This window comes from Aythya ferina, assembly GCF_964211825.1.
Source record: "Aythya ferina genome assembly, chromosome: 11".
Lineage (NCBI taxonomy): Eukaryota > Metazoa > Chordata > Aves > Anseriformes > Anatidae > Aythya > Aythya ferina.
In genome coordinates, this window is record NC_140307.1 from 7,693,713 (window position 1) to 7,709,113 (window position 15,401).

At 46.2% G+C, this 15,401-nt stretch overlaps 1 protein-coding gene and 1 long non-coding RNA gene across 9 annotated transcripts in view; one reads left to right on the forward strand and one right to left on the reverse strand.

Moving 5' to 3' along the window:
- Window positions 1–7,955, forward strand: part of LOC311442777 — a 40,678-nt gene extending 32,723 nt beyond the window's left edge. For both annotated transcript variants that reach the window (XR_014696854.1, XR_014696855.1), the window contains one exon: window positions 1,644–7,955. This is a non-coding gene — a long non-coding RNA (uncharacterized lncRNA). The remainder of the gene's footprint in view (window positions 1–1,643) is intronic.
- A 135-nt stretch (window positions 7,956–8,090) lies between these two features.
- Window positions 8,091–15,401, reverse strand: part of NTRK3 (neurotrophic receptor tyrosine kinase 3) — a 195,306-nt gene continuing 187,995 nt past the window's right edge. For 6 of the 7 annotated variants that reach the window (XM_084532677.1, XM_084532678.1, XM_084532682.1 and 3 more), the window contains one exon: window positions 8,091–12,746. In XM_084532677.1, the coding sequence (XP_084388803.1) occupies window positions 12,561–12,746 (186 nt within the window). In that variant the 3' untranslated portion in view covers window positions 8,091–12,560. The remainder of the gene's footprint in view (window positions 12,747–15,401) is intronic. The other variant, XR_014696952.1, reaches the window with a different exon arrangement.

The following is a 15,401-nucleotide window of genomic DNA, read 5'->3' on the forward strand; positions in this document are numbered from 1 at the left end:
GCTCTTGCCAGGTTCTCCCTTGAGGGGTAACCTGGGTTGTTCCCAGAAGGGGAGAAGGGTGAGTTGTGATTTGGAGAAGGGGAGACTGCAGGATGGAAAAGGTTGAGAACCAGCAATTCAGTTGGCAAATAGGATACAAAGGATGCCAAAAAAAAGCCCCAAACTAAGAAAACACATGGATTGGTACATGGGATAAAAATAAATAAATTAAAAAATAAATAGATAAAAAAAAATAGACCGTCAAAAAATCAATTCAGCAAGCATCACCAGAGGATTTGTTTTCTGCTCATGCAGACTTTCAGTGACATTAACAGAGATTAAAATAAGCTGGTTTAAATAATAGTAACAACAAAATCTCTACCAAAATATCTTTCCTCTGGGATCTAGCCCCATCCCCCTCTTGTTGCCAGCTCTCCTGCCAGAGTGAGCTGTGGATCAGCACCTTCTGGGGCCAAGCCTGCCTGTGTGGCCGAAGGGCAGGTCAGCTAGGTGTAGGAGCAGTTTCCTGCATGTTAAATATACCCATGGCATTTTTTAGAGAGTAGTGTTTCTCCTAGTGACAAGAGTGCCAGCATGGGAAATGCCTGAGGGTGTGTACCCTCGATTTTACCTGGGGAAACCTTGCCTCCTTACCCGACACACAAGAGGCAGAGGGAGCTGCAGCACTTGCTGAAAGCTAAATCAATGTCAGTTGTTTGCCTGCACAAAAATCCTTCATTTCTATTGAAATAACATATGTAAAGTAGCACTTTGTTAAGACAAGGTAGGGGAGAGGAAGGTTATTTAGAGTATTTATTTATTTATTTTTGTTCTGCTTTAAGCCTATCTATACGAAGCTCTCATGCAAGAAATTGCCTCCCAGTTTAGCTGAAAATTTAAAGGACACTTCTGGGAAAAAAAGAAAAAGGCAATTCTCTTTCACACAGGGAATTGGCTGGGTGTGGGGGCTGAGCAGGGCAAGTGAGGGATCTAAAACAAGACAGCCTGTTCATACTGAAACCAGAGCAATCCAAGAGCAGAATAAACCCAGTGGAAATCATAGTATTTTTAAGGGTTTGTAGCAGAAAAGGTGGGCCTTTGTTTCTCCAAACCTTCAGCACTCATTCAGATGAGTACATCATTTTGTAGTGACTGCTTCCTCACATCCATAGCACTCTCCTGGTCAGAACTCTCTACTGCCTTACCACAGTGCATATATGACTTTTACTACTCTCACTATGGCTGACCCCTTACTGAGATTTGAGTCCTTGCCTATTTGCTTCCTCTCCCAATGTCCCAGCAGGCTTCCTTTCTTCAGCACCATTTGCTCTCTGAGCCCCTTATTAAATCATCTTTGCAGTCCCCTGCAAGTTCTTCCTTCCTAGATGTCCCTAAGCATCAGAAAACTGGCCACAATTCCTTGCTTTCAGTATTGTTACTCACAAGTTTTGAGGTTCTGTGTCTCAGGCACCTCCCAGTCCTCACTTTCTCTGAGTGTCAGTCCAGATGTCCCATACTCATGACTGCAAATCACTGCTGGAGTATGTAGGGGAAAGGATATGGAGGAAGCTGTTTGTAGGAGAATATATGTGCTGGGGAGAGAGGAAGAGCCCATCTTTCTGGCTTACCTTTCTATCCTTTCTTCCTCACCTTATGTTTTTCAGGGATGGAATTGGACCTTCATGTCCCTGTGCAAAGCTTCTCTTAGTGAAATCCCAAGAATGCAGGCTGACCAAGGTGGATACTGAAGAACCTGCCTTCTCCTATACATGAGGCATAACTTATTTTCCATTCAGAGCCATGTCTGTTGATGCTTGCTCTTTCCTGCATAGCTTTTCATCTTTGGCTGACTCTTTTCTGACAGGTCTCCATTACACAGTAATGTGACTTTTTTATGGATTGATGTTGAAATGATTTTTAGGGGCTACAGTGTCATTTTTATGCCCCTTACTTTGAATTTTCCAGGAGATCTGTCTGTTGATTCGTTACAAACAGTAAATTTAGCTGATGGTCAAAGCTGGATCACATGAAATAAATACTCAATTTCTAAACTGCTAACGGTATAGTCTCTCTCTATATGTCAGGCTGTCCCAGTAGACTGGAAGATAAGAAAGTTTCACAGTCCAACTAAGAGACCGAATGTTCTCAGGTGGAACACAAGTGTGGGAAAAAAGCCAGGCAGAAGGTTTAATTCTAGCAGAAGAATTGTTCTTTTGTATCGGATTGATTGATTAGTGTTTTAACCCATCCTCCATCAATTGAAAACAGATACCAGTTGCCCATTTTGTGTAGGAGGAAGGATGGGAGGGGAGAGGGACGGGGTGAGGCTGGCGGCTGCTGTCCCTGGTGCTGATCCCAGTCAGTGGGTCCATGGAAATTCTCGTCCAGGCAGCTGGTTTTCTTGTTCTTGAGTATTGAACCAGTTTGTCCTCACTGGGAATAGTATGTGCATCGAAGAAAGAGGGGCGTTTTTTTGTTTGTTTGTTTGTTTTGTTTGTTTGTTTGTTTGTTTGTTTGTTTAAAAAAAAAGACACCATCCAGCAGGATCTGGTCTCTCTCTTCTCTTCCTCTCCCAAATCTGCCTTTTACCTTAATTTCAGATTTCAAGGAGGCCATAAGGCAGGATTTGTCTTGTATTAGCAGAAGGAGACAAAGGAAATTAAAAGTGAGGGGAGGTTTGTAGGACAGAGATCTGCTCTTGTCTTGATGGCCAATGTTCTTTGTTGCCAGGGTGAATATTCTGATTCTTTTCTCACGTACAGCGGTGGATTTTCTTGTACTATAAACCAACCAATCTCTTTTCATATGTTGTGAGTTTTTTTTGTTTTGTTTTGTTTTTTGTTTTTCTTGTAGAATTTCTCTTCTTCTCTCCTGACATCCTGTTCCTAACATTACAGCGATCATCAGTATCCATGGCCTTCACTGACTTCAGACACAGTTGTGGGTGTTCAACCCCTTCAAGGTTTAGCCGGCTGTTGCACAGGAAGGTTTAGTTACACAGCAACAACAAATCACTCCTTTTCTGATTATTTCTATTGTTTCAGTCTAGCTACATGAGAAGAAGTCTGGACTCGAACAGATCCCAGCCGGAATCAATCCCAACCATCTCTCCAGCAATCAGAACAACCTGCTGGGGGCTGAGTAACAGCTGAATTCTTGGTGAGAGAAATTACAGGCATAAAAACAAAATCAAATAGACTCCTTGTGCTCATTCAACATTTCAAGGCATATTTATAGGTACTGCTGCATGGCATCTTAAATATCTCAGTTTAAAAAGAAACTGCATTACTCCTGTTGGGGAAAATAATTTTTCTGTTCTGTCACTTTCACTGTCTTTGCCCCGATGAAAAAAAAAAAAAAGAGTAGAAATGCACTGAATTAAATACCCATTCAGACCTTGCCGTCTCCTCTTTGAACTGTCTGGATACCCCAGAGATAGATCTGTGAAGATGAGAAGATCTGAAGGTCATCCGAAGGCCATCAAAACTGGTGTAGGAACATGAGAGCTGAACAATAAGCTGCTAATTAAAAGCTGGGGTTTTCTTGCTCTATGAAGGTAGGAAGGGCTTGGTATAGGCAAAGAGGTGACCTTGCAGTCCAGCTCCTAGTTGGGTCACTTCCTTAGACTCCTGCATTGCATCCCTCTCTACCTGTTCCCAAGTCTCACTGTCAGTGGAAAGAAAAGCCCAAGAGAAATTTTACCACTGATGAAGATCCCTGCATAAGGGAGAGAAATCCACCCTATTCCACTTTTACTTTCAAGACAGAGAGACCCTAATTCTCATACTAGGTAAGCAGGAGGGAAAACCACACAAGCCACAGCTTTGAGCTCCCTGCTGAGTGCATCAAAGTAGAAACAAGTTAACAGGACAGACTGATAGACAGCTTTTCCCTCTAGCCCATCGAAATTCTTTGAAAAGGTATAAACAAAAAAATAGTGTAAAAATTGGGGAGGGTGCTTTTTTACACTTTAAGAAGGAGAATATTCTTCCAAAATGTTCACAGGACTATTGAACAATGGATCAGCTTTCGTTATAGACATCTGAGGCAGAAGGTAGATGGCTGACAAAGTTTGTGCTCTGTAATGGTCTGGGAGAAAAAAAAACATTTAGCAGATAATAGTATTTGCCTTGGGAACAGGAGTCAGGGAGCCTCAAGTGGGGAGGACTTTAGATACCGAACTAAAGCAGCAAACTTGCCATTGGTCAAGGACTTGAGGGAGCTAAACTCCTCTATCACATGCCTGAGACTCAAGTGCTCTGTAATCTCTGTGGCATAGACATCTAGGCACCATTGTGGACAGCACATGGCTGCTGAATGGTGAAAGCAGATGACTGGGCAGAGCAAAACCAGAAGGCCTCAAATCACAATCACAAAAGTCAGCTCTTGAGATTAAATTGAGATTAAATCAACCCAGCCACCAGAAGGGTGTCACACAGCATTGCAGAAACACAACTTACTACCAGACACAGGAGGGCTCTTGTAAAAAACTCCATGCTCCCACTTCCCCCATGCCCCTTCCCACCTCTGCACACACATACACACTCTTCCATATATAGCAAAAAATATCAAGGTTATGTGTTTCCTGAAATAAGGTTGACTGAATAGATACACTTACAGAGAATTCTTTGTAAAGCTATAGCAAAATGAGTAAGAGTGCATCACTACCATGGGAAATAAAAAGAAAAGTAACCCAACTGCAATTCAGCCAGAATCATTCCAAACCCCAAAGGTTGGCCTCTTTTTTTTTTTTTTTCTTTAATGTGTCTGACATTTTATGGCATCAATAATGCAAACAAAGAGGAAATCATATTTGCAGAACACTAATGCACGGATGTCTAAAGCGAAATACAATACTGATTACTTTTTAAATGAAGCCACCAGGTTTTGATGTGCTGTGGCGGTTAAATTGGTCCATCAAATTCCTTCCCCAGTCCAAAGCAACAGCTTGACCTTCTCTATAACCTTGGATAGCCTTCTCAGCTGCATTCTGATTGGGAATGGTAAATGTTAGTTTGAAGTGATCTTCCTTATGGTCCTGATTTCAGAAGTACCAGGAGCACACATCTGAAGCTGAGAGGAACGTCAGGCATGTCACCACTTCATAGTCTATTCAATGACTTTGACAAACATAACAATAAACCTACTACTAAGACCTGCTGGTGAAAGGATGGATAGGCTCTGAAAGAGATTTCCAGACGTACTAGTGAGATTTTGCCCTTATGGTTAGTGACTAATCTATTCTGCACCTGATAGCTGGTCTCTTGCTTAGACCTTTCTGCAGATGATTGCAGAGGAATGCCTGAGTTTGAAAATAAGTGTATGAATAAGAAGGTGTGGCAAAAACAAATACTTTCCTTTCCTCTTCCAGTTTTTTTAGATGTTAGTGGTTTGATTTTTTTCATGAAAAAGTGGATTTCAGAGATACATCTTGAATACCACAGGCAGGATTTTCTCTACACATAAGAGAGTGAAGAAGCTGTTGGGCTCCTGCCTCTTGCTGCTCATCCCACTCTTCCAGCAAAAGACAAAAGGGCTTGGTTCTGGCCTCCGCTTCCAACCTAACAGTGGGAGCACTGAGTTCAGGAGTCAGGAGATTTATTTTGTAATGTCCTCTGACTTGCACTGAGTGAGCAGTGTGAACTTCTTTAATTTATGCAGTTCTGGTTTGGTAGACAGAGTTAATAGTGTGCCTGTGGGCTAGTGGGTAGGGTTGGATGCCATCGACTCTCATCAGCTGGGAGTTTGTCTGCCATTCAGTCCTGGATGAGGTCTGATCAGTGCACTGTGGGGATTGCATGCTTTGGAGTTAATCAGTGCAAGCAGCTAATTGCCACTGGTTAACTAGTGCCATTTAATTAGGTCTGGGTTGTTGGATGGATTTGTGAAGGGAGCTGTTTATCACTAGCAAAAAAAGTCAGCCTTGTGATGCAAACCTCTTTAGGGAATTAAAAAAAAAAAAAAAAAAGCCAAGCTGGAGCTACTGTCACTATGGCAGGGTAGAAAATCAAAATCAGTTTCAGCAGAACTGGCCTGGATGAGGTTAGAGTCACGCTCTGCTGGGGTCAAAAATGATAGCGGCTGCTCCCCGACCCTTTCTTCTGTGCAGAAGGGTGGGACACCGTGGGCTTCAGCTGGGATTTACAGGAGATACCCCACATGCATTACAATGAGCTTTGCTGTAAAATTCACTGCACAGAGGTTAATCTAGATGTCAACATTGCCTGACAGCAGTGAAATTACTCCGGGGCAGTGCTCCTTCTGAAGTCTTAATATAACAGTCAATTCCATCCTGCCTGCAGGAAATGAAAGTTTTCTGCTTTGTGTGCGGAATCATTCGGCGCCAATTTTCTCACTGTTTGAAGTCCAAACTGTTTGTGGTCTCGGGATTCACCTCACATTAAGACTTTCGCTTCATTTAAAAACTCTGCTAGTCAAGTCCTGAGAACTGCAAGGACAGGAGCTGCATACGGAGAAAAAGAAGAGGGCAGGGGGAGAAATCTTATCTCTCCTACCACATCCAAATCAAACAGCTTCACCAGCCCTCTGTGCTCTGAACGCAGTGAATGCAGCAACTCAGCTATCTAAATATCAAGCAACAAAGATTGGGGAGGTTGGAAACCAGCAGAGAGAGAGAGAAAGCATGCGAGAAAATATCCGGACCTCCCAGAGCTATGATTTTCTTTAGAGGTATTTCAGTCCTTCCCTGCTGGGACCTTGTCCTAAGAAGCCAGTAGTTCAGCAGTTAAACACCCCGACAGAACAACTGCTCAAGTTTTTAGCTGTAGGATCAGTCACTTGTGCCGGGCGGGAGATCAGTTCCCACAGAGGATTCCTGATGGTGTGGGGAAGTGATGGTTAGATTTGTTGTGCCTCTTTTCTCCTTGGAGAGATGCTACTATTGCAGGGTTAGCAGGAAAGAGGAGAAATGTTGGTCACTCCTCCAGTCTAAAAAGACTGGTCAGATTGGGTTTGTGAGAAGTAAAGACATTGAGATGAAAACAACCTATCAGCTCACTTAGTTCAGCCCCAGAAAAAAAGAAAAAAAAAAAAAAAAAGCAGTAAGATTGTTTTCTTCTTTGGTCTCTTTGGTCTCTTATCTCTTTCCTTGGTTCAGTTTGTCATAGTTGCAGGCAATGGGCCTCCTATCACTTCTCTGAGGGAGCTGTTTCATTGCTCAGTAGTGTACTGGGAGGGAATAAGAGACATGGGAGAGCCCAAATGCTCCGGTTTTCATATTTGAGCAATGACTGACAGCTCTGTTTGTGTCATATATGACACAGCCATCCAGAATGAATGTTTGAAAAAACCTATTTTCTCCAGGCTTGAAATTCAATATCTCACTTGCAAAGGAGACACTCATTTTGGGGGACTTAACAGCTTAACAGCTACTTGAAGAAACCTTAAATGTGTACTGATGCAAGAGCCTGATGGGGAGCACCTTAGTGTTGAGCAAGTTTGGCCACTCCTGGAAAACACTGCTGAGAGGGGAAATTTCTCTTTTTATATTCTTGATACTCATTTGGAGCCTAGCTCCACTCCTATTCCTTGCCAGAAAACCAGGAAACAAGGACAGAGACGATGCACCACAAATTCAGCTACTTGCTTTGCCATTTCATTAACCACTGGGATTCAGTGGGGCAAAGGATGTGGGCACTCCCTGGAGAGGAAAATTGAGCAAGATTTAATGCACCTTTTGAAGATCACATTGCCAAATGGAACATGGTCTCCACCCAGAAATGTACATGAATGACTGATGATCAAGTGTCCAGAACTACTTACGGTTTTGTGGGCTTGCAGTGACCCAGGTCTGCATTCTTTGATCCATAGCCTGAATTCAGGGAAACTCATGCACTTGATTTTGGGGAAGTAAGAGCCCTTCATGTGGAAGGAACCAGCTCATGTAATCCTATTATAATCCTGTCTGTGGCCCAGAAAAACTTAACTTTGTCATTCCTTGTAACAGTTGTATTTTCTTATAGGGGAAAAAAAAAAAAAAAAAAAAAAAAACAACAACAAAAAAAAACTAATGAACACAAACCGTGCCTATTTTTTTCCTGCCTGGATAAATGGTCCCTTGCTTTTATTGATATATGTCTCCTTTTTAAACCAGTATTTTTCCAGTATAACGTCTTGAATTTCCTAGTGTCATAGTATGTTTCTATTTTCCTTCTTTTTTTTTTTTTATTTGCTTGTATACACTGTGGTACTTAAAATTCTATGCCACACTCCCGAAACCAGTCTCAATTTCCCAACCCAAGATCCTCACTTGCCTTCTACAACCAGCCCTTCCTTTTCCTTGGCTTTTTTATTTCCCCACATATTTTACCACCTTGTTCCGCCCACTCCTGGGGACAAGCAGACGGCTCAAAGCTAATGATGTCTCTCAACCAAGCAGCCTCTCCAAAGGCATTCCAGACTTTTCACATTTGTCTGTGCAGCACGTGCTCCCAGAGCCACCTGTCTGCAATTCAACACCCCATGGGCAGAGACACAGGCCTGAAATGAGGCAGCCCAGGCTCTTTTTCACCCCTAAAATACATGCCTCAAGGGATATTTAGATCAATATGCAATTTTTTGTGGGAGACAGGGTGGGCTTCCAATCTGTCAGATCGTTGCAAGTCTTCCCTTTTAGCCACATTTCAGCTTTCAACTTGGAAGCTGCCAGACCATGATGGAAGGAAAAATAATGGCTGGGAAAGACAAGACAGGCCACAGATGAGCCCGTAAGGCTAGAGCCAAATTTACTGCCCACACTTTGCAGCCCTGGCATCAAATTGCCATCTGTATCATGCACTAAATAGTGCCTTCCCCACCGGGACAGCATCAAGTCAGTGACACCCTTAAGGGACTGAGTTGGTGCTCACATTTGCAGTGCTCAGGAGCAGAATGCTGCTCGGATGGGCACCATGGCCTCTTGTCAGCAGTGCCCAGAGCAGCATTCCTCCCAGCTCCCTTTCAGGAAGCCCCTTCAGAAAACTGCTGATAGTGGAGGTCAGGTGCTGGGAACAAGGTCTGGCCTGCCCTGGACCTGGATGAGACCTGTTGGTGCTCCCATGCCACAGGGATTGCTCTCCTCTCTTAGCAGAGGCTGGGGCAATGGGATGTCACTATCTTGGAAATGGAGAAGGAGCACAAACTCATTTCTCTTTGCCTCCAAATGTTGCCCACACTGAGACTTATGGCACTCCGTGAGGGTTTCCCCCAAATCTGCTCTTCCTCCTCCCTTCACATGCAGTGGGGCAGTGGCAGGATCCCCTCAAGAGCCCCTCATCCCACAGGGAAGGCGCCACCATCCATGCTGATGGGCTGCTCCTCTTCTGGCCCAGGGAAGGTTCTTCTGGAAATGAGGTCTCAGGGTGTTCACCAGGAACTCGGCACAGATGCTTTCTCTCTTCCTCTCCAAAACCAGGCCTCTCTTCCCCTCCTGACCAGGCCTGTCATACCGAAAAGGGACGCAGCAGTTTCAATCACGTCTCCAAAATACAACACAGCCCCTTCTTCCCCGCCAACAAACCTCCATCCAGCACCACCAGGCCAAGGGGCACAGGGAAGCAGCAGCAGACAGGGAGATGTCACTACAGCTTGTCCTGTTCTTCTGAGCAATTGCTCACAACTGGCTTTGACAAAAGGGCCTTTTTCTGAGGCAGTCACTGCACTCAGTGGGGCTAACAGCAAAGCAGACAGCCTGAACCTTGGTCTGAGCCAGTTCACATCTTCTGGGGGCCCATCCCCTTGCCTCTTACAGGCTTATTTCTCACCACATGGCCCCGAAGCCTGGTGAGATGCTCAGCTCCTGTGCTTGCCTCACTGTCGTGACCATACAAATAGCTGGCACAAGGGACAGGGCGGTGGTGGTGGGGAGGAGAGGAAGGAGGAAAGAAGGAAGAAAGGAAGATATAGCTATTACGCATAATGGTTCTAGGGGAGTAACGGCTATGGGAACACAGTGTCTTTAGGTAATTTGTTGTGTGAAGGCCCATGAAAGTGGTAAAAAGAGAAATGAGAGCCAGAGAGGAGGGTGGACAAAATGGTGGCCTGGCACAGGCCAGCACCGTGCCTGGGAGCCACGAGAGCAGGAGGCCTTTTGGGGCATGGGGCAGGCAGCCCCAGAGAAGGGATTCCTTTTGGAGGCACTGGGCTATGAGCAGCCACCACTTCTTCTCCCTGCGTACACTCTCCAGTCCTGTCAGCCAAGCAGCCTGCATACAAAGAGAGCCATGCCAGGGCTAGCAACCCTTCAACCAGTTTTTTTCACTTCCAAAGATGAACCTTAGCTGGTGGGTGAGGAAAAAGGCTGTGTCCTTATTCCCATATGGTTACTGCCACCCATCCCCTCACCCAAGCACAAACTGAACCCATGGACACTGCTGCCACCACAAACTTCCTTGGAGAATTGTCTCCTGCCTCATTTGAAACCATAAGGTCAGAGCCATGAGTGGGAGGTAGAGAAGGGCAAGAGACGAGGAGGATGAGGAGAGGATGCAAAGCCTTCCCTTTCAGTAGCTGGCCATAACCAGGTCTCAGCCAGTCTCACCCATCTCCTCTTGCATCCTGGCCCTGAACACCACTCTGGCTTTGGGAAGGAGTCAAAATCACTTCTCTGTCTCCTCTTCCCCTATCTGCATTCCCTTCCAGACAAGCACCACATCCGAGCAGGCTATTTTTGTGCTGGCGATTGTCGCCTTCTCAAAATTGCCTTGACAATGCCTGTGGCGTCCGCTCCCTGCCTCCTGAGAGCGGCTGCCAAGCTGAGGTTCCCCCTCATCCTCCACTACTGGAGGAAAAATAAAAAAGCAACCCAGGAAGGTTTTGTTTTCTCAGCCCAGTCTGGATGGGCAGGATTCAGCGTCTGACTCAGCCGTTCCCCAGATAGGGATAATTTCCTGCTCCAGGGAGGTGGGCTGTAGGGAGGATGCTGCTGTCTCTCCCTGGCTGTCCCCAGCACCCCCTGTCGCTGCTGTCAGCCCTTTATCCTCATTGAGATGCAAGGCTGGCCACTGCGGCCATCCGCTGAGCTGTCTGCTCCTGAAGGCACCTTCCCTTCCTTCCCCCCTCCTCCCGGGGCTGCCTGTGGAGCTATTCTTCAGCCTCTGCATTTCACAACAGCTCAAAGGCAGATGCATCAATCCTTTCAGGGGATGGGGACGTGAGGAGAATGGCAAGGGGGCCGCAGGCAGGTGTTGGTAGGTTCCCAGCCATCTCACAAGCCTTGTCCCCCTCCCTTGCACCCACTGGCTTGTGCCCAAGGCTTGGACTGAGGCATGGGGCAGGGATGGGGAAGGGAAGAGGATAGGGAGGGAGAGCACTGGGATATGCTGACCCCATAGGCACGCTCAGCTGGCATGCAAGCGATTCCCAGCTGGTCTGCTCACTGCAGCCTTCCCCCGTGCATGAAACAAGGGATGCAACCCTGTCTGCTGAGGGTCTACACCAATATAGCTGTGGTGTGGACAGCTGAGGCAGGGGAACAATCCCATGGCCTCAACGAAAGTGAAGGGTGAGGAGAAAAGGCAAGGGCTGGGGTTGGGGGGGTTGTTCCTCTCATCTCTGCCAGGTGCAGAGAAGAACAGCACTCCTGTCTCACACACCAGAATGGGTTGGGATGAATCAGGAATGGTTTTTAGGATGCCCCTCAGCCCACTGGGGGGTCCCTTCGGTGCCACTGCTCTCCTGCCCCAGAGAGGGAGGGAGGGCTGGGTCCGGCCAACGCGCTGTCTGCAGGAGGGCAGCTGGTTCCTGGTGTGTGTTTTACCCGTAGGTGCCACAATCCTTTGACTGTGTGTTTGAAAGCCTTGAGTCTATACAGTTAAGAATCAGCAAATTAGAAAAATTGTCCTGAAATGTTGGAGGGAGGAAAAAAGGCAGGAAGGCAGAGAGGGGCAGGGAGGGATGGAGAAGGAGGAAAGGGCTTGGTAAAAGAGTTCATCCAGGGGCACTGCCCTGGCTTTGCGCCCATCACCTGTGGGCTGGGAAGGAGGAAGGGAGGCGAGGACAAAAAGGGAGGACTGATTTCACACATTCAGTGCATATCATACAACCGGGGCAGGGCTTTCCTCCCAGAGCTCCTACCCGGGCTGGCATCACTGCTGTAGCCAGACTAGAGCCCTGCCCAACAGCCCGAACCATACTCACAGCAGGGTTACAATTCACTGCTTCATTGCTCGGGGGAAGATACCTTCTCCTTTCTTCTTTTCTTTTCTTTTTTTTTTTTTTTTTTTTTTTAATTATATATATATAATTACTTTTTTTTTTTCTCCCATTTTTTTGTTTCTTTTTTTTTTTTTTAAGTCTTATTTTTCTGTAACAGCAGCTTCTTTCTGTATTGGTGTGGAATTTATATAGAGAGAGATATCTATAAATATATATAAGCCAAACTGCCTTACAGGTCATTTTTTTGTGGGATTTTTGTTGTTTTGCTTTCTGTTTTGTTTTGTTTTGTTTTCAGTGTTGTATGTGTAGCAGGCACTTGAGTTTATATGAAGATGTTTGCTTGGGAGCTGAGGGGCAAAGGACTGGGGAGGGGGAGAGGGAAGGAAGGACGGAAGAAAGGAGCAGGGACTTTTGACAAGTGGCCACTGCTAGCCAAGGATGTCCAGGTAGATTGGTGTGGCCTTGCCCAGAGCATGAAGAATCTTGTAGATCTCCTTGATGTTGAGCCGTTGCTGAGGTTCTCTCTGCCAGCAGCCCAACATGATGTCGTAAACCTCCTTGGGGCAGACTCGAGGTCTTTCCAAAACTCGGCCTTGGGTAATGCACTCAATGACCTGAAAGAAAGAAAAAGAAGAATAACTCAGCACGATCTGGGCAGTTTCTGGACGATGTCCTGTCCCAGATACTTCTTGGCCATTGAGGGAATGGGAATGCTGAGGAGCCTAGAGGTCCACAGATCCTCAGTGCTCATCTGTGTGTCAGAAATAATAGTTTTACAGGGAGAAGTTTGTCTCCAGAAGCAGTCTTGAAGCTCCTCAAAACTTTCCTCATTTGACACCTCCCTTCCTCACTGCACCCTTCAGGCAGGAGGTTACAAGCAAATTGCGTGATGTTTTAATTGAAGTTGTCAGGTTTTTCCTGATAGTTGAAGAATGAAAAAAAGAAAAAAAAAAACTTTACAATCCCCAAACTAAACTGATATTTTACACAGCTGAAATGTTGTTTTATTTCCCTGAAAATCAAGAGTCCTTTCCACTGCAAAGCCCAGGAGAGTTCCACGAGAGAGTTCAGCACTTCTCTTTCTACCTTCATCTCCAAGGGCAGCTTTGCTTCATTTTGACACAGAAAAGCAGTTGGAAAAATAAAAAATAAAAAAAAAAATTCATCTCAAATCACATCTGTGATGGAGAAAAAAAAAAAACTGCCGTGTTAACAGTTTGTTCTGGGTCAGGTCAGTGCTGCTAATGAGAGAAATGTGAGCTCTTGGACAGCATGAAATTCTCTTCAGAGGGATGCTAGTGGCATCCCCTATGTGTCTGTTTGAGTTTTGCTCACCGAAGGAATGGATGCAAAGGGAATGAGGGTACGAGTTGTCAGAGAGCTGCTATTACCTCCTGGCCTCCTTGGCTGGAGCCGATGAGCCCTGGCATTGCAGTGTGCGAGTGACCTGCCACGCTCTGCTGACAGTCACAGATCCCAAGCAGTGTGTTGAGGGAAGCCACCCAGCAAGGGGTGTTTGGAATTTATCAGTTATGAATAGTAATGGCCCTGCCACACAGCTCAACGGATACTTATCGCTCTGCTGTTTGCATATAAATGCAGAGGGGCGCGATTAGGATCTGCTGAAAGCAGGCCAAGGCGGATGCAGTGTGCAGAGAAGCCTGCATCAAGGCAAAGCTGTTGGCAGCATTGACATGTGAGAGGACGTAGGAGGTACAGGAGGTAAGTTATGGTTTCTGACAGGCATCCTGGACATGCAGAGGAGCCCTGCGGTGGGCCCTGTCTCTCCAGAGCAAAGGGCACAGGGCTAATGGACTGGCTGAGGCTTTCAGATTAAGTTGTTCCCTGCCTCATCCACCTGCTGTGGAAGGGTGTCCTCCAGCCTTGAACAAACCTGCTGAAAGTGCTCTGGAGGCCACGCAGGCACTGCAGAAAGGAAGGCAAACCTAAACCTTGGCAATGCCCTCACCCAGCGTGCTGCTGCTTGGCCCACCAGGCTTTATGGTGGTGGCCAGGCTGCGCTGCTCTGATGTCTCCTCGTCCAGGAGCTGGTGGAGCCATCAGTCCCCTGGGTCCTTCCCCTTCTCCATGACCAACAAAATGAGCCAAATGAGAGCTAATACAGCTCCCTCCCAGCAGGATAGCGTGGTGTGGGTGAGACTCCTTAGATCTCAGAAAGAAGTGGACACAGTGGTAGGACAGGGAATTACACAGCTCTTCCAGGAATGGTAGGAAAACCAATACCCTGCATCTGTGCAGCTCTTCACTATCCCTCCTCCTGCCTGGGGTACGTTTCTCAGCCCCACTACCCTGCAGAGGAAACTGAGGCAGAAAACACGAGGACAGCCGAGCTCTCTTTTCCAGCCTGCCTCTCACCACATGCTCATTTGTGTGTGTTTGTATTTACCCTCCCAGGGAAATGCAAGAGCAGCTCATTAAGTAGCGTGACAAATAACTTCTGTCGCTGTCTATTCCATTGTTTGTGTCTCTAAAATGTTTGCGTGTGCTACTTTGGGATATGCAGTCAGGCCCCATTGAGCACACGAATGGGCAAGTATTAGAGATGTAAAGCAACACCTTGGATTTGCCATCTCTGCAACTCACTTAATTAAGGGATCTGTATCCAGAAAGCAGAAATGCACATTTCTCATTACAAAAGGTGAAATTTCTGAAATCCATTAGATACACAGTAGGATAAAAATGTGCAAGGTTCCCACACACGGCTCTGTCAATGCATCCGGCTCCTCGTCTATAATACCCCCTGCTATTCTGAGCAAAAAATCTTCCAGTGCCTTTCTGCTGATGTGCCTCAGACCTTGGCTTTGACACTCTGCTAATCCTAGCCAGCCTTCCCTCGACTTTTTTTACAGCGCAGCCCTACACTGTTATTCAAAGAAATAACAAGGATGAACCAGCCCCTCGGGTCCCATCCTCAAGGAACAGGGGCAAACTCTATAATAGGTGTCCCCGTGGCAAACAGCCCCACAGAAGTGTGCCACATGCTTCAAACACTTTCTCACAAACTGAAGGCTGCAGTAACAGTGTCAGCTACAAAATAAGGAGAAAGAGAGCATAGGAAATGCAGGGTGACTCAATAACTTATATCTGAGCAGTAATTTGGGTATTCTGTCAGCACACAAGAGTTTATCAGGTGCGGCTGTTACAGAGCAATGTCAGGAACTCAGAGGGCAGAGACTGGGGATAACCCACTGCATGGCTTTGGCAGAGCCCTTTCATTCCTGCGTGCCTTGCTTTCCCCAGCTCTTAAA